This window comes from Oncorhynchus tshawytscha, linkage group LG28 (assembly GCF_018296145.1).
Source record: "Oncorhynchus tshawytscha isolate Ot180627B linkage group LG28, Otsh_v2.0, whole genome shotgun sequence".
NCBI classification, from domain to species: domain Eukaryota; kingdom Metazoa; phylum Chordata; class Actinopteri; order Salmoniformes; family Salmonidae; genus Oncorhynchus; species Oncorhynchus tshawytscha.
In genome coordinates this window covers 9,338,963-9,365,843 of record NC_056456.1, presented here as the reverse complement: position 1 = coordinate 9,365,843, position 26,881 = coordinate 9,338,963, and the positions used below count along the sequence as shown (strand labels likewise).

General features: G+C 44.8%; 1 protein-coding gene across 2 annotated transcripts in view; it reads left to right on the top strand.

The window, feature by feature from the left end:
- The window catches only part of LOC112226631 (CUGBP Elav-like family member 5), a 42,108-nt gene that overhangs the window by 12,907 nt on the left and 2,320 nt on the right, over nt 1-26,881 (top strand). Inside the window, exons 4-9 of one of the 2 annotated variants that reach the window (XM_042308214.1) lie at nt 18,526-18,654; nt 22,278-22,357; nt 22,447-22,596; nt 22,729-22,879; nt 26,216-26,422; nt 26,654-26,737. In XM_042308214.1, the coding sequence (XP_042164148.1) occupies nt 18,526-18,654; nt 22,278-22,357; nt 22,447-22,596; nt 22,729-22,879; nt 26,216-26,422; nt 26,654-26,737 (801 nt within the window). Of the gene's footprint in view, nt 1-18,525; nt 18,655-22,277; nt 22,358-22,446; nt 22,597-22,728; nt 22,880-26,215; nt 26,423-26,653; nt 26,744-26,881 lie in introns of both variants that reach the window. The other variant, XM_042308213.1, reaches the window with a different exon arrangement.

Genomic DNA, 26,881 nt, shown 5'->3' with positions numbered 1-26,881 from the left:
GTGTGTGTGTGTGTGTGTGTGTGTGTGTGTGTGTGTGTGTGTGTGTGTGTGTGTGTGTGTGTGTGTGTGTGTGTGTGTGTGTGTGTGTGTTGTCAGGAGGCAAGGTTGTAACTATGTAAATGTTCTCTAACCCAGTCCACCACATTAGCTGATAATAGTGTCTCTGTCTCTGCTGTTCTTGGCCCCTACCCAACAGTCGATTTTCTGCCCTAGTTTCACTTACAGCAGGCCTTTCTTTCTGCTGGGTTGTGTGTGTGCGTGCGTGTGCATACGTGTGTGTTACCGCCCGCAGCGCTGATTTTGTTTGTTGAAAGAGATATTACCGAACCTACAGTACACTATGTCCTAGACCTCTCCCTATAGTCTCTCTTTCAATTGTACATATTCATTATAAAGGAATCACCACACCGCGGCCATTAGTGGTCTCTGTGGATGAACTGGCATTTTATTACGATCATAAAACAAAACCCGATTTTCTCTCAAATTGATTCATGTCTCTGTTCTGTGTGCACTCCCACCACACAATACTATGCAATCCAGAGCTTGTATTTATGCACAACGTGTCTCAGGGTAGGAGTGATATAGGATCAGGTTGACCCTGTCTATATAAGCTTTTTCATTATTGTCTTAAAGGCAAAACGGATCCTAGATCAGTACTTCTACTCTGAGACACTTTGTGAATACGGGCCAGCAGTGAGTGGAACACAGTTGCTATGCTAGCCTGATTCAGGTCTGTATCTGTATATTTATGGAATAACAATGATAGTCAGAGGAGTAGACTGTTAGAAGATGATAGGTCGTTCAGCATCATGGACAGCTCCACAGCCACAGCTCCACATCCTATCAGAGCCCAGAGACAGGTTGTCAGGGGCAACAGCTGCTTCCCTCAGCCGTGAGAGAGAGAGAGTTTCAGAATAACTGTAGCTAAACAGTATCAACAGCTTACCACAGTGGTCACCGGAACTGGTCCTACAGAGCTACAAGGTGTCCAGGTTCCTGCATTTAGAATAGTTCATGTGAATCCCAACCAACCGCAGTCGGCTGTTTTTATGAAGAGGTTTGTCACCCCGAAAGAAATTCCATTAGCATGTAAATCCTATCTGGAAATAAACACACACACACATGCATGCACGCATACACACACTCGCACACACAATGCGGCTTAGGATCGAGAAGCTTCAGGAAAGAGGGGAAGATGAAAGAGAAGAATTAGAAGGAGATAATCAACCTCTCCTGGATTTATGAAGAGAGCAGACCTCAAGCAATCAAGCTAGCTAATTAACTCTGCCTCCGACAATCCCTATGAACTGCTATTGGTGTCTAGACACTGTTATGTAACCTATACCCTCTCCTCTGTCCATCTCTCCCTTCTCTCTTCGTCTTACACTCTATCTCTGACTCTCTCTCTTTGTCTCTTGTTGCGTATCTCTGTCTCGTCTTACTCCCTCTCTCTCTCTCTCTCTCTCTCTCTCTCTCTCTCTCTTTCTCTCTCTCTCTATGTTGCTGTGTATTTTTTTTCTTTGTCTCTGCCTCTCCTCTCTTTTGCTTTCTCTCCATTTTGCTCTCTCTCTCTCTCTCTTTCTCTCTCTCTCTGTCTCTCTCTCTCTTTCTCTCTCTCTCTCTCTCAACCCTCCCTCCCTCCCTCTCTCTCGCTCTCTCTCTCTCTCTCCCTCCTAACCCTCCCTCCCTCGCTCTCTCTCTCCCTCTCTCTCTCCTAACCCTCCCTCGCTCTCTCTCTCTCTCTCTCGCTCTCTCTCTCTCGTTCCATCCGACAGTTATCCAGCATTACAACATCACTTCTGCTTTCCCAAATAAGAGAGGCTATTCTGGGCAAGGGGGCCTTGCGAGTCCCAGCTTATGTTAGACACACACACAAGCACACATGCATCATTTTGTGCCGATTTCCAAGATGTAATGGCAATTGGTATTGTACTAAGCGAAATGGAATGGATGACATAATTGTAGCCTGAACTGTAGTATTTCCTGTAGTATTTACAGTTAACTATAGTAAAAGAAAACTGTAGTATTTAATGTTTTTACAGATTGCAGTATTTATGCAGACTTGACATTTTAGTCATTTATCAGATGTGCAGAGCAACATTCAGTAGTGAGTGCATATATTTTCCCCATGGGAATCGAACCCACAACCTTGGGATTGCAAGCACCACGATCTACCAACTGAGCCAAATGGGACATAGCATTTATAGTAACTATAGTATGAATACTGTAGTACATGAAAACTGTAGCTTAATACTATAGTAATTAAGGTAGTGTGTTTGCAGACATTACTGTAGTATTTGCTATCATTTATTATTTTTATTATCTTTGACATAGAAGTGGAGGCTTTCTCATTCAGGAAACATACTGGAGAAATAGTCAAATACCAAATGTTCCATAACCTGTAGGCAGTGGTGTGTATTCATGGATGCCAAGGGAAGTCAGGCTTTTCCAAAAAAAAGTAACAATATATATATATATATATTTTAAACAGTAATTTATCTTAAACAGTCTTTAGTCTCTCTGAGTTTCATGAATCTCCTTCAATTCGCAAGAGGCTTAATGTATCTATTAAGGAGAAAGCATCCGAGAGAGCAAAACAGTGCCTCTCTGTCTCTCTATGTGTAGCCCATCTATCTGATGCTGTCTGGTCCAAACGAGTGACGAGTGACATTGTTGCCGACCGTAGCATTGAAGGCAAGGGAAGCCAGCGAGCATCTGGCCTCCATTGACAAAAAAGTATACAACATTTTCCAATCAGCTTTGAGCTAAACTGAGTGAGCTCAACTGTGAATGGTCCTGGCGCACCAAACAAAAGTGTCAAGGGAAGCCAGCTTGGATTTGGCTTCACTCCTATCAAATCCCATTGAGAGCATATATCATTGACAGAAAAAAAAATGAATTGTTGCATCTCGTTGTGCTGTTGTCCTCCGGCAGCCAGCTAGTTAAAATTGGCCCTTTCCTAAATTAGACATTTTCCCAACCATTAATTCATACATTGTTGTGCCCCTGGCCTGAGTGGTAGGAAGTTCAAATATGTACGATAGCCAGATGTTGAAGGCTAATGTTAACTAGCTAACATTGCCCGTGAATGGAAATTAGGCTAGCGAACAAGCATTTTAGCTAGGTAGCCTAGGGCAACAAAAAATAAAAGTGTGTACTGTATGATAGAGTGGTGAAAGAGAGGAGGATGGCATTGGTGTTTCTCTACAAGTAGGGTGAGTCAACATGTTTGTCGGCTTGCATGAACACGCACACATGCATCCAGAAATCAGAACCATGGACAGACACATCATATTTAGCTTTAAGTTGATTGGACTAAATTGTTTTTGGTTGTCTTTTAGTTGTCACTGTATCAGACTAAGCAGAGGTGATTCGATTATGTTGAAATGTTGAAGTTGAAATGGTGCTGGAATAGTGGCAGCACCTGTTTTTCTTTGCGACCTGCAATAACACTCGTTGGTTCTAAATCAACAGTTGTTTAGTGGTCCGAACATAGGAAACAGTAACCTGCTTGACCATGTAACTGTCTGTTACTGTACATGCAATATGCTTTGTGAACTTCACTGGACAGATGTTGCTATCCGGTTTTGTGATAAAACAAAGGTTTGGTTGGATTTATTCTGTGTCTTATTATTTTCTTTGCCTTTAGGCCTGTATATCACGGTCGCAAGGCATATGCATTAACAGGTTATAGAGCAAACAACTGCAATTACTGGCTCCCCCGGTGATTTTACCAACGCACCGCTACTGCCTGTATGTAGGTAGGACTGGGGTCTGAACGGATAGGAAACACAATATTTAGTCAATACTTGGCATGTAAGTCTCTCAATTATGGGTGGCACAAATTGCGAGCGTTTTTAGCGGACTGTAGTGTTTTTGCTGACATTACTGTAGTATTTACTACAGTGTTTTTAGCGGTATACTGCAACATTCTATAGTAAGTACCACACATGATCAAGGATTACTACAGTGTGTAGTATAGTATTCCACGGTAGACTACAGTTAATTCTAGAATTCTACAGTAAGTACTGTTGTATTCTTTAGTAAACGGTCATCTTTTTTTTCATGTGGGCATGGACACACACATGGTGTGTGGCACAAACCTTGTAGCTGAAGGTGTGGGTGTGTGTGGGTTTGTGCATGCATGCTTGCGTGTGTGCACATGCATGTGTGTGTATTCATTCACTTCTGCCTTGTGCTTCAGTATGTCCTATTCTGTGTATATGTGCATGGATTTGTCATTCTCTCTCTCTCTCTCTCTGTGTGTGTGGGGTGGGGGGGGTCTGTCTCTTCTCTCTTTGGTGCTGGAACATCGAGTCCACAGTAGCAGGGCTTAGGGGGAGAGAGGAGCAGAACAGATGAATATAGGTCGATGCACTGAGCTGTTCTCCTCTCCTCTGAGCTCTTAGACTGTGATTATCTATACCTGAACACTGGAGAGACCCTGGGGAGGCAGCAGGATACATACACTGTCTAGATGCTTCCAGAGGTTACTGTAATGCAGCAACCATTCAGCCATCATGGGTCTTTATCTATGAACACCAATGGTGGATATGCACACAAATGTATCCATTAGACTGCTGCTATGAGATTAATCTAAAGAAATATCTCTCCCACAGGACCTTTGTATTTCAAGTTGGATTACATCTCCACACTGTCGGGGAACCTCACATTTCTTGTTTGCTTGACGACTCAATTCTTCCAATCCGTTGCTCTGGCGTTTGAAGAAACTCACAACCGCGGGCGTGGCATAGCGTTTGGCCGGACCAAGTAGTCTGGGTAGCTAGGCAAATTTATTGTAGCTCTTTGGGCCAAATTCTAATTTGCTGTAGTCTCGTTTTCATGTTACAATCATGTTGCCCATATACTCATTCATCTCTACGTGTGGGTTACACATTCCCATTGTTCTGTGTACTACAGCCTACCCTTTCCCTGACAATGCGTGCCTGCACAAGTGAGTGCTTGAATGTGTGCGAGTGTGCACAAAGACACACATCACTTTATTTGTATCCTCACCCTATACTCCCTCACTCTCTATCGCTCAAATCAAATCAAAGTTTATTTGTCACGTGCTCCAAATACAACAGGTGTAAACCTTACAGTAAAATGCTTACTTACAGGCTCTAACCAATGGTGCGAAGGAAAAAAAAGGTATGTGTGTGTGTGTGTGTAGGTAAGTAAAGAAATAAAACAACAGTAAAAAGACATTTGAAAAAAGAGTAGCAAGGCTATATACAGACATCTGTTAGTCAGGCTTATTGAGGTAGTATGTACATGTGGGTATCGTTAAAGTGACTATGCATATAAGATAAACAGAGAGTAGCAGCAACGTAAAAGAGGGGTTGGGGGGGCACACAATGCAAATAGTCCGGGTAACCATTTGGTTACCTGTTCAGGAGACTTATGGCTTGGAGGTAAAAACTGTTGAGAAACCTTTTTGTCCTAGACTTGGCACTCTGGTACCGCTTGCCATGCGGTAGTAGAGAGAACAGTCTATGACTGGCGTGGCTGGGGTCTTTGACAATTTTTAGGGCCTTCCTCTGACACCGCCTGGTGTAGAGGTCCTGGATGGCAGGCAGCTTTGCCCCAGTGATGTACTGGGCCGTACGCACTACCCGCTGAAGTGCCTTGCGGTCGGAGGCCAAGCAATTGCCGTACCAGGCGTGATGCAACCTGTCAGGATGCTCTCGATGTTGCAGCTGTAGCAAACCTTTTGAGGATCTCAGGACCCATGCCAAATCTTTTTAGTTTCTTGAGGGGGAATAGGCTTTGTCGTGCCCTCTTCACAACTGTCGTTTGTCGTGCCCTCTTCACAACTGTCATTTGTCGTGCCCTCTTCTGCGTCACTTCCTATTGCGAATAATTGGTAATTTTGACCTGTGGGGTGTTTGGAGAATATCGTGTGAGTCCTGCTTGCTGCTGTTGTTGTTGTTGAAGAAATCTTTGTCTAATCCGAGGTGAGTGATCGCTGGCCTGATATCCAGAAGCTCCTTTCTTCCGTTAGTTACGGTTGCAGAAACATTATGTACAAAATAATTTACAAATATCAACAACAACAAAAAACACATAATAGCACAATTGGTTAGGAGACCGTAAAAGGTTCCCCCTCAGGACAGATATTCATATGAACACAGATACAGTATATTCCTGACCCTGGGAGTGTATACACCGGGTGGAACCTTTGATCGTAGTGAGGGGTTCTCCAGGTGTCAGGGGGAATAAGCAAGAGATGCACCCCTGTGGTTGAGAGGTAAATTACCTCATCCACGTCCAAGGTGCTCCCTCACTTTTTACAATTTGAGAAAACACAGATAAATTCAAAATAAATTATATTTAAGTACCACTAAAATTCCATTAAAATTATAAAATGACAAACTAAATACATATGTAGGCTATAGCAGCCTATAGGTATCTACATGGTGGTTTCTTCCCTGTCGTTCTCTCTGGCGGTGGGACGAATGATGAATAACTGTCTGTTGGCATGTGTGCAGAGGCCCATTGGTCGGAGGCTTGACCACTTTGCCGACCACTTTGAGCGGGCCAAATCTGACGTAACAAGAACAGACAGACGGTACTCTACTCGGGATTGCTAAAACATGTGTCCTCAAAACATTTTGTTATGGATTTGGGGCCCTTTGTAATACGCATTTGAACTCGCCCTACTGTCTGAGTGCTTAGTTTACAGAAACGTACCGCCTCTATTGCGTATGCAAACAAACTGATCACGCCAACGAGATCTAGCATCCAAATTCACCGTATCTGCCTTGATGATTTGATTTGATTTGATTTGATTTCTGATTTGATGTTCATAAAACTCCACGGAGGCCTCTTGCGCAGTTGAACCCAGAATGATATGTGACCACCTGGTTATGGTGTTGTCCTTTCAGCAACATGATCCAAAGGGCGCTCAAATCTCTTAAAATAATCCACATCCAGATGTTTTATCTGCCTAATAATCCTGCTCATCACTTACTAGTATTATTACAAATAGAAGATTAGCACTTATCACAATGGTGCTCGTTTAGTAAAGTTAAGGGCAAAGCGGAAATCAATGTCTCGCAAGATACGTAGGCATATAGGCTAATGAATAATTCGTATTTTACATAGCAGACCCGGAAATAATACTATATAAGCCTACTGTAGCATAGTATGACTATAATATGTTACACCAAAAACACCTCCGCAGTCATTTCTTATCTGATGCTGAATAATCACATTTATTTCGTCATGCGGCCACAAGTCAACAGTGCGCACTGCAGGCTATATGCTTTGATTGAAACAAAATAGACCTATAAGAAAGGCTATTAGTCCGCATACAGTTTGGACATTTCACGGGTAAAACGTGAAGAATTGTCATTTATGATTGAAAGTGATAATGGCCCATTTTGGTGTTTGAGGGTATTAAAAATAGAACGTTTAAGATGTTAAAAATAGAACACAGAATACGCATGGGCATAGGCAGACGTTGCAATTGGATGATGCATTTTATGCACCTATTTTATAATGATATTTCATCTGTCAGCACAAACTTTTAGCACCACACCACTGACACCATCCATATCAAATATGATGAGATGTGTGTGTATGAACGCAGCTATATCTGTGTTGAATATAGTTGTACTTGATTAATTCGCTTGGGGAAATGATTGGTTACCATGTGACATTAAAAACAGTGCCTTCAGAAAGTATTCACACCTGTTGACCGTTTACCCATTTTGTTGTGTTTACAGCCTGAATTTAAAATGGATTAAACTGAGATGCTGTGTCACTGATCTACACACAATATCCCATCATGTCAACGTGGAATTATGTTTTTAGAAATGATTACAAATGAATCAAAAATGAGATGTTTAAATGTCTTGAGTCAATAAGTATTTACAGCTCTTCCTACTTATTTGTTTATTAGTCACTTTTTCAAAACTCTTCACACAGTGAGTACAACAGCAGTCTATGTGGGCTAAACTGTGGATCATTTTTCATTGCTTTGGCACAAAATGCATTCAATGACTACATCAAATCAAATTGTATTAGTCACATGCGCTGATTACAACAGTGAAATGCTTACTTACGAGCCCCCAACCAACAATGCAGTTTCAAGAAAATACGGACAAGAATAAGAGATAAAAGTAACAAGTAATTAAAGAGCTGCAGTAAAATAACTACAGCGAGACTATATACAGGGGGGGTACCGGTACAGAGTCAATGTGCGGGGGCACCGGTTAGTTGAGGTAATATGTGCATGTAGGTAGAGTTATTGAAGTGAATGTGCATACACAACAACAGACATCTGTCAAATTTCATGAATTATTTTCTCACTCAGACACAACCACCACCAAAACTCTATGTACCTACAGGCCAATTTGCACATACTCTTTTCAAAACTGTTAAACTTAAGGTCAAAACCTAACATAGCACAAAATTGAATAAGACAGCAATTTGCTACATTTCTATAGTAATATGTATTGAAATATATTCCAAATCTAAAAAAGTAATTATATCAAAACAATTAGACCAACCACAGCTGATTCCCATTGTAGCTGAACACCTACCCAGGTGTTAGTCTTTCAATTTCATTACCATTTATACAAAAGGGGACATCTTAGGAATAACGCTGTACAGTAATGTAAACATGGACCCAGACAGAGATAGAGAAGTGGCTGACAGAGGAAGAAGAGTGGCTGGGAGAGGAAGAAGAGTGGCTGGGAGAGGGAGAGTGAGGGAGAGGAGTATGAATGCATGGTGGAAGAAGACTGAGAGGAAGATCAAGAGCTGTCGTCTCAGATGAGACTAGGGCCACTATAATTGATCATGTAATAAATCATGGTCTATCAATGAGAGAGGCTGGTCTGAGAGTGCAGACAAGTCTGCAACGCTCAACAGTGGCATCTATTGTGAGAAATTTCCGGCAAAACAGGTAAGATGTGCATTCTGCAAGGGCATCTGACTGAACTGCACATTACAGAAGTCAATTGAGCAAAGCCTCCAAACCCACTTGTGTGTAATTGTTTTTGTATTTCTGCTTAGGACCCAATGGTTACCTCCCACAGGCGGGAGAGGTAGGACTTTCACTGCTGTGCAGGAAACCGCAATCGTTGATATGGTCATCAGAAACAATGTCATAAAACTCACAGAGATTTGGGACAGAGTGTTGACAGACAACATTACATTTTGAAATATTCACAATGTAAGCATAACAACTATTTCTAGAGTCCTGAAACAACATCAAGTCAGGATGAAGCAGTTGTACACTGTCCCCTTTGAGAGGAACTCTGAACGAGTCAAGCAACTCAGGAACCAATATGTCCAGGTAAGATGACTATAAAATACAGAACTGGTTTTGAACAAAACCAAACAGGGCAGAGGCACACTGCGGCATGTTTTTAGGTATAATGTAAACTACCGTAATAGCCTAACTCTTATGTTTCCTTGTGGATTTATTTGAGAGAATCGTGGAGATTGAAGCCAGGCAAACACCCCACATATTCATCTTTGTGGATGAGGCTGGTTTCAACTTGGCCAAAACACGGCAGCCGAGGAAGGAATGTGATTGGGAAAAGAGCCACAGTGGATGTCCCGGGCCAGAGGGGTGCCAACATCACAATATGTGAAGCAATGTCCTCTGATGGATGGCTGTTACACAAACCTCTAATTGGGCCATACAACACCGAGCGTCTCATTTCATTCCTGGATGACCTCTATGGAAGGGTTGTGCCAGGTCAGGAAAGGGTTGTAGTGAGGCGAAATCTGCCAACGTTTGTAATTGTATGGGACAATATGGCATTTCACCACTCCCGTGCAGTCCATCCCAGGATGGTGTCAATTTTCTTCCCACCTTACTCTCCATTCCTCAACCCTATAGAGGAATTATTTTCCTCATGGAGGTGGAAGGTTTATGACCACCATCCACATCATCAAATGTCCCTCCTGGACGCAATAAGCGCTGGATACCTGGACAAATCTGCAGAAGATTGCCAGGGATGGACCAGGCATGCCAAAAGGTTATTTTCTAGGTGTATTGCCCAAGATAAGATGTGATGTGGATGAGAACCTGTGGCCAAATGCAGAAGACAGGGTTGACTAGCATTGCTACTGTATATGTAGATTGTGTATATACAAATTGTATTTTGGAATCACTCAATACCAAAAAATGACAAAAATGTTGAAGCATATTGCATCATGTCTAAGTCATTCCTGTAACATATACTGCAGTGAATTCTAAACAGTAGAGAGGTGTCATTCTTGTTTTGTAAAGACATTTAACATTAGAAAACATTGTGTAATGCTACCTGTTAGTGTTTAGGTCCTTGTTTGAGTGACAAAGTGTGCTTGTTGGGTGATAACCTTTGCTAGTGTTATGGAAGAATGAGTTGATTTGAGACCTGTATAAAGTGTTTGTAGTTTTAGTACATTTTGGATGTGAAATTAACTGCTGTTCCAAGCGGAAAGTTTAAGGATAACTGTGTTAAGTTTTTAAAAAGTGACCTAAGTATTGAGAAATGGGTCCTAGGGATTATTTTTAAAAACTGTAAACCCTGTTGTGGCAAGTTCAGGAGTAATAGTTTTATTAACGAGTCACATAAGTTGTATGAAATCACTCTGTGTGCAATAGTATTTAACATTATTTTTTAATGACTACCTCATCTGTACCCAATGCATACAATTAGGTCCCTCAGTCTAGCAGTGAATCTCAAACCGAGTCAACCCACAAAGACCAAGGAGGTTTTTCAATGCCTCGTAAAGGGCACCTATTGGTAGACGAGTATAAAAATAAAAAAACAGACGTTGAATATCCTTTGAGCATGGTAAAGTTAATTACACTTTGGATGGTGCATCAATACACCCAGTCACTACGAAGATACTGGCGTCCTTCCTAACTCAGTTGCCCGAGAGGAAAGAAATCGCTCAGGGATTTCACCATGAGGCCAATGGTGACTTTAAAGTAGTTACAGAGTTAAATGGCTGTGATAGGAGAAAATTGAGGATGGATCAACATTGTAGTTACTCCACAATACTGAACTAAATGACAGAGGGAAAAGAAGGATGTAGAGTGCGTACTGGCGGCAGGGAAGTCAGACGCAGGAGAGCAAAAACTGTGTTTCAAGTGCAGTTTAATAACAAAACCCACCAGAAAACAGAACAATCAAATAATGGGTACATAACCCGACGCACACCAGGACAGACGTGCACAAACACTTACATTAAACAATCACCAACAAGGACATGAGGGGGTACAGAGGGTTAAATACACAACATGTAATTGATGGGATTGGAACCAGGTGTGATGGAAGACAAAACCAAAGGAAAATGAAAAGAGGATCAGCGACAGCCGCCCGAACAAGGAGAGGGACCAACTCGTCGTGACAGTAGTACCCCCCCAGAGGGCGAGGCGCAGGGCGATCCGGACAAAGACGGTGGAACTTCTGCAGCATAGATGGCTCCAACACGTCCTCGACCGGAACCCAGCACCTCTCCTCCGGGCCGTACCCCTCCCACTCCACAAGACACTGAAGGCCCCTCGCCTCGAATCCAGTATGGAGCGAACGGAGTACGCCGGGGCCCCTCCGATGTCCAGAGGGGGCGGAGGAACCTCCCACACCTCAGACTCCTGGAGCGGGCCAGCCACCACCGGCCTGAGGAGAGACACATGGAACGAGGGGTTAATACGGTAATCGAGTGGAAGCTGTAACCAAAAACAAACTTCGTTCACTCTCCTCAGGACTTTAAATGGCCCCACAAACCACGGACCCAGCTTCTGGCACGGCAGGTGGAGGGGCAGGTTTCGGGTCGAGGGTTACAGCTTCCACTCGCTGTGGTGGCGATCTGCATTCCTCTTTTGGCGCGTCACGGCCTCCTGAAGGTGGACACGGATGGCTTCCCATGTCTCCTCCGCGCGCCTGAACCAGTTGTCCACCGCAGGAACCTCGGTCTGACCCTGATGCCAAGGCACCAGAACCGGCTGGTACCCCAGTACACACTGGAAGGGAGAGAGGTTAGTGGAGAAGTGGCGGAGCGAGTTTTGTGCCATCTCAGCCCAGGGCACGAACGCCAGCCGGTCCTGGCAATAGGACCGCAGAAACCTACCCACATCCTGGAGACCGTCTCTGGAGGCTCCGGACTGGAGGCCTTCTCTGGAGGCTTCGGACTGGAAGCCGTCGTTGGAGGCTTCGTGACTCCTCACTGGAGGCTTCGTGCCATGGATCACCACCGGAGGCTTCGTGCCATGGATCACCACCGGAGGCTTCGTGCCATGGATCACCACCGGAGGCTTTGTGCCATGGATCACCACCGGAGGCTTCTTGCCATGGATCACCACCGGAGGCTTCTTGCCATGGATCACCACCGGAGGCTTCTTGCCATGGATCATCACCGGAGCCTTCGTGCCATGGATCATCACCGGAGCCTTCGTGCCATGGATCATCACTGGAGTGGAGAGACACACGAGGCCTGGCTCTGGGAGCAGGCACAGTAATCACCAGGCTGGGGAGACATACAGGAGGCTTCTTCCTTGGCCGAGGCACCGGATACACTGGGCCGTGGAGGCGCACTGGCGGTCTCAAGCGCAGAGCTAGCAAACCCGTTCTGGCTGGATGCCTGCTTCCACCTGGCACAGAGCACACCGGCCTGTGAATGCTCAACCGAGACACCGTGCGCATCACCCCATAGCATGGTGCCTGACCAGTCGCAAGCTCGCCACGGTAAGCACAGGGAGTTGGCTCAGGTCTGAATCCTGACTCTGCCACACTCCCCATGTGACCCCCCCAATTTTTTTTTTGGAGTGGCCTCCCGGTCTTTAGTGCCAGCCGTGACCCTGTGTAAACCTGGACCCTCTTTCTCGCTGCCTCCACCTTCCTCTCTCCTTCCAGCTGCTCCCACGCAGGCGATACTTTCCCACCAGGATCTCCTCCCATGTCCAGGATCCTTTGCCATTTAGGATAAACTCCCATGTCCAGTCCTCCTGAACACGCTGCTCCTCCTTACCACGCTGCTTGGTCCATTTGTGGTGGGAAGTTCTGTCACGGCCGTTTAAAGAAGAGGACCAAGGTGCAGTGTGGTGAGCGTACATTTTCTCTTTATTTGGAAAATGACGCCGAACAAAACAATAAACACTACAAAAAACAAACCGTGAAGCTAAAGGCTATGTGCCCTAAACAAAGTCAACTTCCCACAAAGACAGGTGGAAAAAACGGCTACCTAAGTATGGTTCTCAATCAGAGACAACGATAGACAGCTGTCCCTGATTGAGAACCCTACCCGGCCAAAACATAGAAATACAAATAATAGAATATAGAATACCCACCCAACTCACACCCTGACCAAACCAAAATAGAGACATAAACAGGATCTCTAAAGTCAGGGCGTGACACCCAGTTCCACAATAAATGTTTGATTTGTTTGATAATGTCCATAATTTATGTCCAAATAGCTACTTTTGTTAGCACGTTTGGTAAACAAATCAAAACTCACGAAGCATGTTCACTAGTTGCAGATAAAATGTAAAAAAGTTCCGTGACAGTCTGTAGAAACTTGTCAAAAGATGTATGGAATCAATCTTTAGGATGTTTTTAACATAAATCTTCAATAATATTCCAACCGGAGAATTCCTTTGTCTTCAGAAAAGCAAAGGAATGGGAGATACCTCATGTGAAATGCGCGTGACCAGTGTGTGACTGCTGGCAGACCTTTGACTCATTCCCCTCTCATTCTGCCCCCCTTCATAGTAGAAGCATCAAACAAGTTTCTAAAGACAGTTGACATCAAGTGGAAGCCTTTAGGAAGTGCAACATGACCAATATCCCACTGTATCTTCAATAGGAGCTGAGTTGAAAATTGACCAACCTCAGATTTCCCACTTCCTGGTTGGATTTTTTTCTCAAGTTTTTGCCTGCCATATGAGTTCTGTTATACTCACAGACATCATTCAAACAGTTTTAGAAACGTCAGTGTTTTCTATCCAAATATACTAATAATATGCATATATTAGCAACTAGGACTGAGGAGCAGGCAGTTTACTCTGGGCACCTCTGGGCACCTTATTCATCCAAGCTTCTCAATAAAGAAAATAACAATTAAAAATGTTAAATGTAAACATGTAAATGTAAAAATAACAAATAATTAAGGAGCAACAATAAAATAACAGTAGCGTGGCTATATACAGGGGGTACCGGTACAGAGTCAATGTGCGGGGGCACCGGTTTGTCAAGGTAATTGAGGTAATATGTACATGTAGGTAGAGGTAAAGTGACAATGCATGGATAATAAACAGAGAGTAGCAGCAGTGTAAAAATGAGGGTGGGTGGGGGGGGGGCAATGGATAGCGTTATGTTTGGGGTAAATCCAACAAAACACACCACTGAGTACCACTCATCGTATTTCCAAGCATGGTGGTGGCTGCATCAATGTTGTGGGTATGCTTATCATTGGCAAGGACTAGGGAGTTTTTTGTATAAAAAGAAACGGAACAGAACTAAGCACAGGCAAATTCCTAGAGGAGAACCTGGTTCAGTCTGCTTTCCAACAGATACTGGGAGACAAATTCACCTTTCAGCAGGACAATATAGGTTATTGACAAGGCCAAATCTACACTGGAGTTGTCTACCAAGACGACATTGAATGTTCCTAAGTGGCCTACTTACAGTTTTGACATAAATCATCTTGAAGATCTATGGCAAGACACAGAAATGGCTGTCTAGCAATGATCAACAACCAACTTAGTTTAAAAAAGAATGATGTGAAAATATTGTACAATCCAGGTGTGTACAGCTATTAGAGACGTACCCAGAAAAACTCACAGCTGTAATCGCTGATTAAGGTGATTCTAACATGTATTGACTCAGGGGTATGATTATTATGCAAATGAGATATTTCTGTATTTCATTTTCAATAAATTAGCAAAATTGTCTTAAAACATGTTTTCACTTCATCATTATGGGATGTTGTGTGTAGATGGGTGAGAAGAAGAAAACTATTGAATCCATTTTGAATTCAGGCTGTAATACAACAAAGTGTACGAAGGGTACGAATACTTCCCGAAGGCACTGTACTGTACATGTAAAGTGCTAGTATGCATTCAAATGTGAGCATAACACCAGATGGAAGGGGAATAGGAAATTCCATAGGATTCGGCTGTGTATCAGTACCGCATAGGCCTTTGATGGTTGTTTTCCATCATGTGTGCCTATATTTTCAGCTCATCCAGAGAACTACTTACAATAGTGATATGAACATTATCACAACAAAGGCACCTGTTTTGCATGTACAACTTGTCCCCCCGCCAACACAAAGTCACTTTTAACTTGTCTCATAGCTTTCTAACTTATTTTACCCCAAGAAGTTCAAATGTTATGATAATACCCGAAGGCAGCAGACAGACTGCCGTTGCTCCACACCGTCAGAGAGATGGAGGGCAAGGTGTTTACTGCTACACCACCGTCCTTAGATACCAACCAGCCTAAGGCCACAACACACATACTTACACACATATGCATGTACGTGCACAGTAACACACATACACAAACATGCGTGCGTGCACATGCGCACACACACATACGCATACACACACGCGCAAACACACACACACACAAACACACACAGACACAGCATCCCCATCTCCCTTTGATGTCTTCCCCACACCCAATACACACTTCAAACACCAAAACACCTTTGAACCTAGGAGAAATTTATGGAAATGGTCAGTAATGGCATTTGGAGTGGGAGGGAAGTTTGTTGCTTTTAAGACATCTAAGCAAGCACTGTCTGCAACTCAAATTGCTGATGTTTTTCGTTACTTTTCATAATGATTTTTCAGATGTTTTGCTTGATTTTGTTTGGCAGAGAATTTGACGCATAGGTTCTGATTTAGCACAAGCTAGTCCTTAATTATTCAGTACATGAGTATCCATGTCCATCATGACAGCACCTAACTGCCTTGCCCGCCTGTACGGAACGCATGCATTAGTCCACTGAGCAGAAGCCTAGGCGTTTGCTCTGGGAGCTAACATAGACAGATCTCAGACAAGGGGAGAATCTCAACTGCATTTCCTTGTTCCTCTCCTGATTCCAATTAGACGAAAAGGTCAGAGGGGAGGGACCTTTGACCTTATCATCCAATGGATTTTGAGAAGGAGGTGAGGATAGAGGACGCAAGGAATCAAGGAAATGCAGTTGAGATTCTCCCAAGCTTACTCATCACACTAGTTTGGCCAATAGTTACACTTAATACCAGACCCAGATATTGTAGGAGAGATGAGAGAGATGAGAGATTCATGGTGGTTAGGCCTTTGGAAGCTCCTCTACTCCTCTCTTCTGCTCCGGTTACGTTCCCTCTCTGCTCCATCGCTATCAGTTTCTCCCAGGCCTTTGGAACAGGGACTCATCTCCCTGGCCTCTGCACTGATACCAGATGGCCCTAAGCCCTGTGTGGAGATGAAAGCACACATGCATGCACACACACACACACACACACACACACACACAGACACACGCACACACACACACACACACACACACACACACACACACACACACACACACACACACACACACACACACACACACACACACACACACACACACACACACACACACACACATACACAAACATACACAGCCACACGCTGAGACCGAATGTGCCAACACTAAATGAGATGCTAGAGTCTGAGATGGGAGATTGGAGTTAGCTAAGTGTGCACTGCTACTGCGGGGGTGGGGGAGGATAAAAAAGAGGTTGGGGGAGAGAGAGCGGTGTGTGTGTGGGAAGGGGGAGGCTTTGTAAGGAAAAGGAAGAGGGGTGATGTGAATATGAGCGAGACTGGAAAATGGGAGATCTCACCCGAATTGTGCTTTTGGGGTCAGCAGTGGGTGTGTGTGTTTGTGTGTGTGTGTGTGTGTGTGTGTGTGTATGTGTGTGTGTGTGTGTTTGGATAGGGGGAGGGGTGAGTGGATGATCTGACTTGAATTGTGCGTATGAATCTTTAATCCTGTTCTCTACACTCGTCTGATGCTCTCTGATGCGCTCTGAGCTCTGGTAGGGGAGAGGAGCATTTCACAGTCTGTTTTTAGTTTCTAGGACAGAGCAGGCGAGAACACAGACACACTTGCCTACACACACACACACACACACGGCCCTGAGCCCCTGGGGCCTGGATTTACTAGTAAAGCGTTTAATGAATGAATTGATGAGAAGCAGCTAATGATTGCAGTGGAGTGTTGAGGGGCATTATCCTATCTACCGCATATGTTTATGATAGAGAGAGAGAAAGGGATGCAGGGAAATAGAGAAAGTCAGGGACGGAGGAAGAGAGAGAGAGAGAGAGAGAGAGAGTGAGTATGGGATAAATAGAAGAGTGATATAGAGAAAGGAGTGACCAATACAGATAGATATTACCACAAAAAGAGAGAGAGAGGGAGAGAGAGAGAGTGAGAGAGAGAGAGAGAGAGAGAGAGAGAGAGACGCTTACAGAGAGAGGTAGAGAGTGAAAGTGGAAGAGAGAGAAACTAATTATCCTAAAGAGTTGGTAATAACGCTGTAGAAGAGTCTAGGCTCCAATAGCTCTCTACTCTCATCTAATCACTCTTGCCCCCATAGACCCTCCGTGTGATTTACTTTACTGATGCAACGCCTTGCACAGGGTGTATTTGTGTGTTCCACACTCCTGATGCAACACTTGCCACAACCAGCGTATGTGTGTGTCAATTTCTCTCTCTATCTTCGGTTTGTGAATAGTCTGATTTATGTGTTCAGTGAAGTCAGCAGGCGTGCTGATAGCAGCAGTGGAGTGAGGGGGCCGATGATGTCACATGTGGTGTGTGTGTGTGTGTGTGTGTGTGTGTGTGTGTGTGTGTGTGTGTGTGTGTGTGTGTGTGTGTGTGTGTGTGTGAGCTTGTTCGCGCTTCAAACTTTAATGTGCCAGCCCATCACTTTCTGTTGGTCTGATAACACGGATCCCTGAAGTCATCAAAAAAACACAAAGCACAGCAGGCCTCCGCTTTCATGTCACCTTATTCAAAACCCTACCACACACACATACACCAACTCCCACCACCCCCTTTTACCACACACAAATAACCCCCTCCTCACCCCTTCCGACCCCCAAAACACATGCACACACACGTGTCTGCCACCCCCGCACATGACAAAGGCTCTAGGCCTAATGTTGGGTTTATCCACTGATTAAATATGAAAGTAAATTCATGTATGTGTGCCTAGTCCTCTGCATTGTGTGTTTGCATATGTGGGGTTAGTATGTGTGTATCAAAGCAGGCTATGGTACAGCCCTCTTGCCTATACCTCAGTTACGGTATGAACCTTTACAGAGAGCTGTCTTGGCAGAGACAAATCTGAGTGCTGCTGGGATAGAGCAAACAAACACTCACACCCTCTCCTTCACTCTGGTAGTTTCCTCTCCTTCCTTCTCCTAGGCTCATTTCCTTCTCTCTCTTAATTTCTCATCCCCTTGTTGACAGTACAGACTACAGTATTTTTGGGCTGTGCCTCTGACCATACGGCTCTTCCTCTTGTCCCCCCAGAGGACAGGAAGCTGTTTGTGGGGATGCTGAACAAGCAGCAGACAGAGGAGGATGTGTACCGCCTATTTGAGCCCTACGGCGCCATCGATGAGTGTACCGTACTAAGAGGTCCTGACGGAAACAGCAAAGGTATGTGAAGCTTTCTTTCTTATAGTCTATTACTTTATCGCTTTCAAACACACTTGTAGGGGATACTCTAGTAGATCCCATGGCATTAGCTAGGGTTGTTGGGTCGAATATGCAAAAAACGACTAACTACTTTCTCTTCATCCATCATTCTAGCAACATCTTGTAGTCAGTCTAACACCAATCTTATTGATAGACTAGGATGATCTGCCGATGTATTGCAGGACAGAAACGTTTGACATATTCAATTTTCTGCCTGTCTCATACCTGTCTCTCTCATGTCACAATGATGTTGTTCTGCCTGTATACACACACACACACACACACACACACACACACACACACACACACACACACACACACACACACACACACACACACACACACACACACACACACACACACATTCTCCCGATGTGTCATACCTGCATCTCCCAGGTCAGAGTGATGTTCCGTCTGCGTGACAGCTGACACAATGGCTTGACTCTGCAGTGACAGAAGTCATTTCACACACCACACTGAGATATATACCTGACAGGCATCGCATGAGAGCACACGTACACACACACACACACACACACACTGGTCACATACCACAGCAATATTCTAGTCAGGACTGTGTGAAGACACTATCGCTCAAAGAAGCAAAACATGTGAGTGAGGAAAAGAAAAGAGTGTGAATACTACATCTTTACAGACTCTCTCAACTTCATTCTCTCTCAATTCAATTCAATTCAAGGGGCTTTATTGGCATGGGAAACATATTGCCACAGCAAGTGAAGTCGATAATATAGTGAAATAAGTGAATAATAAGTGAAATAAACAATAAAAATGAACAGTAACATAACACTCACAGAAGTTCCAAAATAATAAAGACATTACAAATGTCACATTATGTATATATTATGTATATGATATGTATATATACAGTGTTGTAATGATGTGCAATTTCTCCACCCCATCTCTCTCCCTCCCACTAACCCCTCTGTCTTTCTCTGTCTCTCTCTCTCTCCCACTAATCCCTCTCTCTCTCTCTCCCTCCCACTAACCCCTCTGCCTTTCTGTCTCTCTCTCTCTCTCTCTCCCTCCCACTAACCCCTCTGTCTTTCTCTGTCTCTCTCTCTCTCTCTCCCTCCCACTAACACCTCTGTCTTTCTCTGTCTCTCTCTCTCTCCCACTAATCCCTCTCTCTCTCTCTCTCTCTCTCTCCCTCCCACTAACCCCTCTGCCTTTCTCTGTCTCTCTCTCTCTCCCTCCCACTAACCCCTCTGTCTTTCTCTCTCTCTCTCTCTCCCACTAACCCCTCTGTCTTTTTCTGTCTCTCTCTCTCTCTCTCTCTCCCTCCCTCCCACTAACCCTCTGTCTGTCTCTGTCTCTCTCTCTCTTCCTCCCACTACCCCTCTGTCTTTCTCTGCCTCTCTCTCCCTCCCACTAACCCCTCTGTCTTTCTGTCTCTCTCTCTCTCTCTCCCTCCCACTAACCCCTCTGTCTTTCTCTGTCTCTCTCCCTCTCTCTCTGACCCTAACCCCTCTGTCTTTCTCTCTCTCTCTCTCTCTCTCTCTCTCTCTCTCTCTCTCTCTCTCTCTCTCTCTCTCACACTCTCTCTCGCTCTCTCACTCTCTCTCTCTTGCTCTCTCTCTTTCTTTCTTTCTCTCTCTCGCTCTCTCGCTCTCTCTTTCTCTCTCAATTTATTGGCATTGGAAACATGTTTACATTGCCAAAGCAAGTTAAATGTAAAATAAATGAAATGAACAATAAAAAAAGAACAGTATTACACTCACAAAGTTACAAAGGAATAGAGATATTTCAAATGTCGTATTATGGCTATATACTGTACAGTGTTATAATGATGTGCAAATAGTTCAAGTACAAAAGGGCAATAGGTCATAAATCTAGCTGCTGTTGATGACACTGTGGTATTTCACTCAATAGATATGGGAGTTAAACAAAATTGGATTTGTTTTAGAATTCTTTGTGGGTCTGTGTAATCTGAGGGAAATGTGTCTCCAATGTGGTCATTACAGTGCCTGGCAAAAGTATTCACCCTCCTTGGCGTTTTCCTATTTTGTTGCATTACAACCTGTAATTTAAATGGATTTTTGTTTGGATGTCATGTATTGGACATACACAAAATAGTCCAAATTAGTGAAGTGAAATTTAAAAAAAGAAAAAAAAAAGAAAAGTGGTGCGTGTGTAACGTCTCTCGTCAGAATGAGGATTGGACCAAAGCGCAGCGTGGTAAATGTTCATGATAGTTTATTACTCAAAACACTCAAACAAAATAACAAAGAGAAAAACGAACAGTTCTGTAAGGCAAATCAACTATACAGAAAACATCTACCCACAAAACACAGGTGGGAAAAAGGCTGCCTATGGATGATTCCCAATCAGAGACAATGATAGACAGCTGCCTCTGATTGGGAATCATACTTAGGCAGCCTTTTAGCCGGGTGCTACAGACTGTTCTAGTGTCCTGCCAATTCCTTGATATATATGTTGAAGAGGGTGGGGCTCAAGCTGCATCCCTGTCTCACCCCACGGCCCTGTGGAAAGAAATGTGTGTGTTTTTTTGCCAACTTTAACTGCAAACTTGTAGTTTTTGGACATGTCATATGTTTTTGCCCCAACACCGCTTTCCATCAATTTGTATAGCAGACTCTCATGCCAAATTGGGTCAAAAGCGTTTTTGAAATTTACAAAGCATGAGAAGACTTTGCCTTTGTTTTATTTTCTTTGTTTGTCAATTAGGGAGCGCAGGGTGAATACGAGGTCTGTCATATGGCCATTTGGTAAAAAGCCAATTTGACATTTGCTCAGTACATTGTTGTCACTGAGGAAATGTACGAGTCTGCTGTTAATGATAATGCAGAGGATTTTCCCAAGGTTGCTGTTGACGCTTATCCCACGGTAGTTATTTGGGTCAAATTTGTCTCCACTTGTATGGATTGGGGTGATCACTCCTTAGTTCCAAATATTGGGGAAGATGCCAGAGTTGAGGATGAAAAAAGTTTTTTTAAAGTATAGCCAATTGGAATTTGTGGTCTGTATATTTTATCATTTCATTTAGGATACCATCAACACCACACGCCTTTTTGTGTTGGAGGGTTTGTATTTTGTCCTGTAGTTCATTCAATGTAATTGGAGAATCCAGTGAGTTGTGGTAGTCTTTAATAGTCGGTTCTAAGATTTGCATTTGATCATGTATATGTTTTTGCTGTTTGTTCTTTGTTCTTTGTTATAGAGCCAACCCGATCGGAGAAGTGACTTATCCATAGATCTCTGTTTTAGATAGATAACTCTTTGTGTTGTTGTTGTTTGTTTAGTGTGTTCCAATTTTCCCAGAAATGGTTCGATTCTATGGAATCTTCAATTACATTGAGCAGATTTCTGACCTGCTGTTCCTTCTTTTTCAGTAGTGTATTTCTGTATTGTTTTAGTGATTCACCATAATGAAGGCGTAAGGCTCAGGTTTTCTGGGTCTCTATGTTTTTGGTTAGACAGGTTTCTCAATTTCTTTCTTAGGTTTTTCCATTCTTCATCAAACCATTTGTCATTGTTGTTCATTTTCTTAGGTTGTCTGCTTGTAATTATTGGATTCATCTTGCGCTCTCTCTCTCTCTCTCTAGGTTGTGCATTTGTGAAGTTCTCTACTCATTCTGAAGCGCAGTCTGCCATCAGTTCCCTTCATGGGAGTCAGACCATGCCGGTAAGTACAATACACGAAAACAGACACACACACACACACACACACACACACACACACACAGATCCATGCTGTGTTCCTCTCCTCTCTAGGGAGCGTCGTCCAGCCTCGTCGTGAAGTTTGCAGACACAGATAAGGAGAGGACCATACGGCGCATGCAGCAGATGGCTGGACAGTTTGGCATCTTCAACCCCTCTGTCGCCCTACCTACGTTCAGCAGCTACAGTAGCTATGCACACGCCGTAAGCACATACACACACATACACGCAATTTGGTATCTGTCACTCTGACGCCTCACTGACAGCTTGCTCTCATTCCACTTCTCTCTCCCTCTCCCCCCCTTCCTCCCCCGATCCACCTCCTCTCCCTATCAGTTGATGCAGCAGCAGCAGCAGGCAGCGGTGATGGCCATGTCTCAGGGGGGCTACCTGGCCCCCAGCCTCTCCTTCCCCTCCGCCCAGATCCACCAGGTGGGGGCGCTAGCAATGAACGGTCTGCCGCCCAACCCCCTCAATCTCGTGTCAGGTCAGTCACGTCGGATAAATCAGCAATATTCATGATGAGTAAGGTGGGAGACCTGGAAACTCATGTTAGCTACCAGAGCTAGTGCTAGGCTGTAGCTCGGTGGGCTAACAGTCTCGAGGTGCTTAGACAACCTGGGTTCAATATCTGGTCAGTTACATATGAGTCTTGGAAATGTGTGATATCACATTTCACTGCGCAGTCCTGGGATCTATCGCTCTGACTGGGGGTAGTTTTTAGGCTTGGGCGATATACCGTTTATACAGTATATTTCAAAATATATAATACAAAATTAGGGGTTGGGGGGTGCGTGCTATGCTACTGCTTATAACTATAAGAAATCTAAGATGTATCAAATAACTGATATCCAGCTCAGGGGTCTAGCTATGCATGTGGTTTGCTAACTGGCTAGCTAAGTGGCTCGATGTCAAGATCAAGCTTCTTGGTTACAGCAGAGAAATTCAATCCCCTCCTGAATCAAGATCCCTGTTGCTTTAAAAAAAATGGCCCCTTTGTGTGCACTTCCAGTAACACCCTAGTAAGGCACAGAAACGGTCTAAAAATCTAGATACCGTCAAACCCTAGTAGTTTTACAATTCACCATTGATCCCACAGCATCAATACAGTGTAATTCTGCACTGGAGACACATTATAGACAGACTGCCTTTGTATTCATACTTAGTGTACTGTAGATGTTTGTATCATGGCACAAGGCGAGACCCAGATGCAGATGGTTGGAGTCTTACACTGTTTATTAATCCAAAAGGGGTAGGCAAGAGAAGGGTCGTGGACAGGTGAAAGGTCAAAACCAGATCAGAGTCCAGGAGGTACAGAGTGGCAGACAGGCTTGTGGTCAAGGCAGGCAGAATGGTCAGGCAGGCAGGTACAGAGTCCAGGAGGTACAGAGTGGCAGACAGGCTTGTGATCAAGGCAGGCAGAATGGTCAGGCAGGCGAGTACAGAGTCCAGGAGGAACAGAGTGGCAGGCAGAATGGTCAGGCAGGTGGGTACAGAGTCCAGGAGGAACAGAGTGGCAGGCAGAATGGTCAGGCAGGCAGGTACAGAGTCCAGGAGGAACAGAGTGGCAGGCAGAATGGTCAGGCAGGCAGGTACAGAGTCCAGGAGGAACAGAGTGGCAGGCAGAATGGTCAGGCAGGTGGGTACAGAGTCCAGGAGGAACAGAGTGGCAGGCAGAATGGTCAGGCAGGCAGGTACAGAGTCCAGGAGGAACAGAGTGGCAGGCAGAATGGTCAGGCAGGTGGGTACAGAGTCCAGGAGGAACAGAGTGGCAGGCAGAATGGTCAGGCAGGCAGGTACAGAGTCCAGGAGGAACAGAGTGGCAGACAGGCTTGTGGTCAAGGCAGGCAGAATGGTCAGGCAGGTGAGTACAGAGTCCAGGAGGAACAGAGTGGCAGACAGGCTTGTGATCAAGGCAGGCAGAATGGTCAGGCAGGCGGGTACAGAGTCCAGGAGGAACAGAGTGGCAGGCAGAATGGTCAGGCAGGTGAGTACAGAGTCCAGGAGGAACAGAGTGGCAGGCAGAATGGTCAGGCAGGTGAGTACAGAGTCCAGGAGGAACAGAGTGGCAGGCAGAATGGTCAGGCAGGTGGGTACAGAGTCCAGGAGGAACAGAGTGGCAGGCAGAATGGTCAGGCAGGTGAGTACAGAGTCCAGGAGGAACAGAGTGGCAGGCAGAATGGTCAGGCAGGTGAGTACAGAGTCCAGGAGGAACAGAGTGGCAGGCAGAATGGTCAGGCAGGCAGGTACAGAGTCCAGGAGGAACAGAGTGGCAGACAGAATGGTCAGGCAGGTGAGTACAGAGTCCAGGAGGAACAGAGTGGCAGGCAGAATGGTCAGGCAGGTGGTACAGAGTCCAGGAGGAACAGAGTGGCAGGCAGAATGGTCAGGCAGGTGAGTACAGAGTCCAGGAGGAACAGAGTGGCAGGCAGAATGGTCAGGCAGGCGAGTACAGAGTCCAGGAGGAACAGAGTGGCAGGCAGAATGGTCAGGCAGGCAGGTACAGAGTCCAGGGTACAGAGTGGCAGACAGGCTTGTGATCAAGGCAGGCAGAATGGTCAGGCAGGCGAGTACAGAGTCCAGGAGGAACAGAGTGGCAGGCAGAATGGTCAGGCAGGCGGGTACAGAGTCCAGAAACAGGCAAGGGTCAAAACCTGGAGGACTAGAAAAAGGAGAATAGAAAAAAGCAGGAGAATGGGGGGAAAACGCTGGTTGACCTGGAACATACAAGACAAACTGGCACAGAAAGACAAGAAACACAGGGATAAATACACTGGGGAAACAAGCGACATCTGTAGAGGGTGGAGAATAACAATGAGGACAGGTGAAACAGACCAGGGTGTGACAGTTTGAGATTTCTCCCTCGAGTCAGTTGTGATCAATTAATTGCTTGAGAGAGTGTTCACACCTGGTTTCTAGGTTTAAATCAGTTTCTGAGAACCAGCAGACAATGTGGTCTATAAACTATGTCCAGGAAAAGACCTTTAGTGAAATGTATTCTACTATGGTTGTTACAGCCTTCTCTCTCTCTCTCTCTCTCTCTCTCTCTCTCTCTCTCTCTCTCTGAATTGAGCCAAATAGGAATCTGGTTTTATAGATCACATGGTTCGTATCACTGTGGGGGAATCTCTGTGGTCCTTGAAAGTGCATCATGTTTTATAGTCCATTAATGAACAGACACTGTATCTCGTTAACGCTTTCTATCATTCTCTCTCTCTCTGTCCCTTCCTCCCTATACTCTACTGTATTGCTTTCACTCTGTCTTTCCCTCTCTCTTACACACACATCGCTAAAGACTATCCTATCACAAATACAGTATTTGGGATGCCTACACAGTACACACAGAATCGTGCAGGCGAATTACAATGCAAATTGTAGGCCCTATCTCCCTCCCGAGGCTGTATCAGTTTAGGACAGACAAACATCCAATCCCCTTCACTGTGGGAGAATGTCTTTATTTGTCCCAGCTGTAGATAAGGCAGTGAGCAGTGAGCACAGTAAAATGCCCCTGCTGCTGCCTTAGTGAGCAGAGCTGGGTTGCTCTGTCTTACAGCAGCATATCATTGTGTTGCTATTCTGACATCGCAGAGTGATTTTATCAGCATGTGAGCTTTGAGATGCCTGCTGTTACACACACACACACCCGCGCACGCACATGCGCACACACACACATACTGTACATGAGACACACATGTACACTCTCTTTCTCTCTATTCTGTCTATCCCTCTCTCTCTCTCCCTTCCTCTCTCATAGTCCAATCCCTGTGCGGTGCAGTGAACATTTCTGTCTCCGGTGTAGTGAATTTTTATTTCCCCCCTGCAGGTCTGAGCTCTCCTCCAGCCGCCCTGCCCTCCTCCCTGACCAGCCTGGTGGCCCCAATGATGAACGGGTACACCGGCCTCACCCACCAGGCTAACGGGCACCCTCTAGAGACCCTCTACACCAATGGCCTGCCGACCTACTCCACCCAGAGCCCTACTGCTGCGGACACACTGCAACAGGCCTTTACTGGGGTACAGCAATACACAGGTACAGTACACTACACATCTCTGATCTCTAACCCCTGACCTTGATACCTCCAGGTCTTCACCAGAGTCTGTTGAATGTGACTCAGAAAATATCAACTCAATCCCCACTCTCTTTTCTTTTTCACTTCATCCCCCCTTCATGCCTCTCTATCTCTCTCTCCTCTTTTGTCATTTACTTCTCTCTCTTCTCTCTCTCGGTCTCTGTCTCTCTCACACTTTCTCTCCTCTGTAGCCATCTACCCAGCAACTACACTGACCCCTCTAGGTCAGTCACTTTCACAGCACCCTCAGGTCATTGGCCAACAGCAGAGGGAAGGTGAGGGTGAGGAACTATATTTACTAATTCTTTATCATCATGATCATCATTGTCAACAACGTCATGAGTGTCGTCATCATTGTGATTTTGTGTGTATTAAAAATGTACTGCACCAACATGATTCTAGCGTCTGTGCCTCCAACA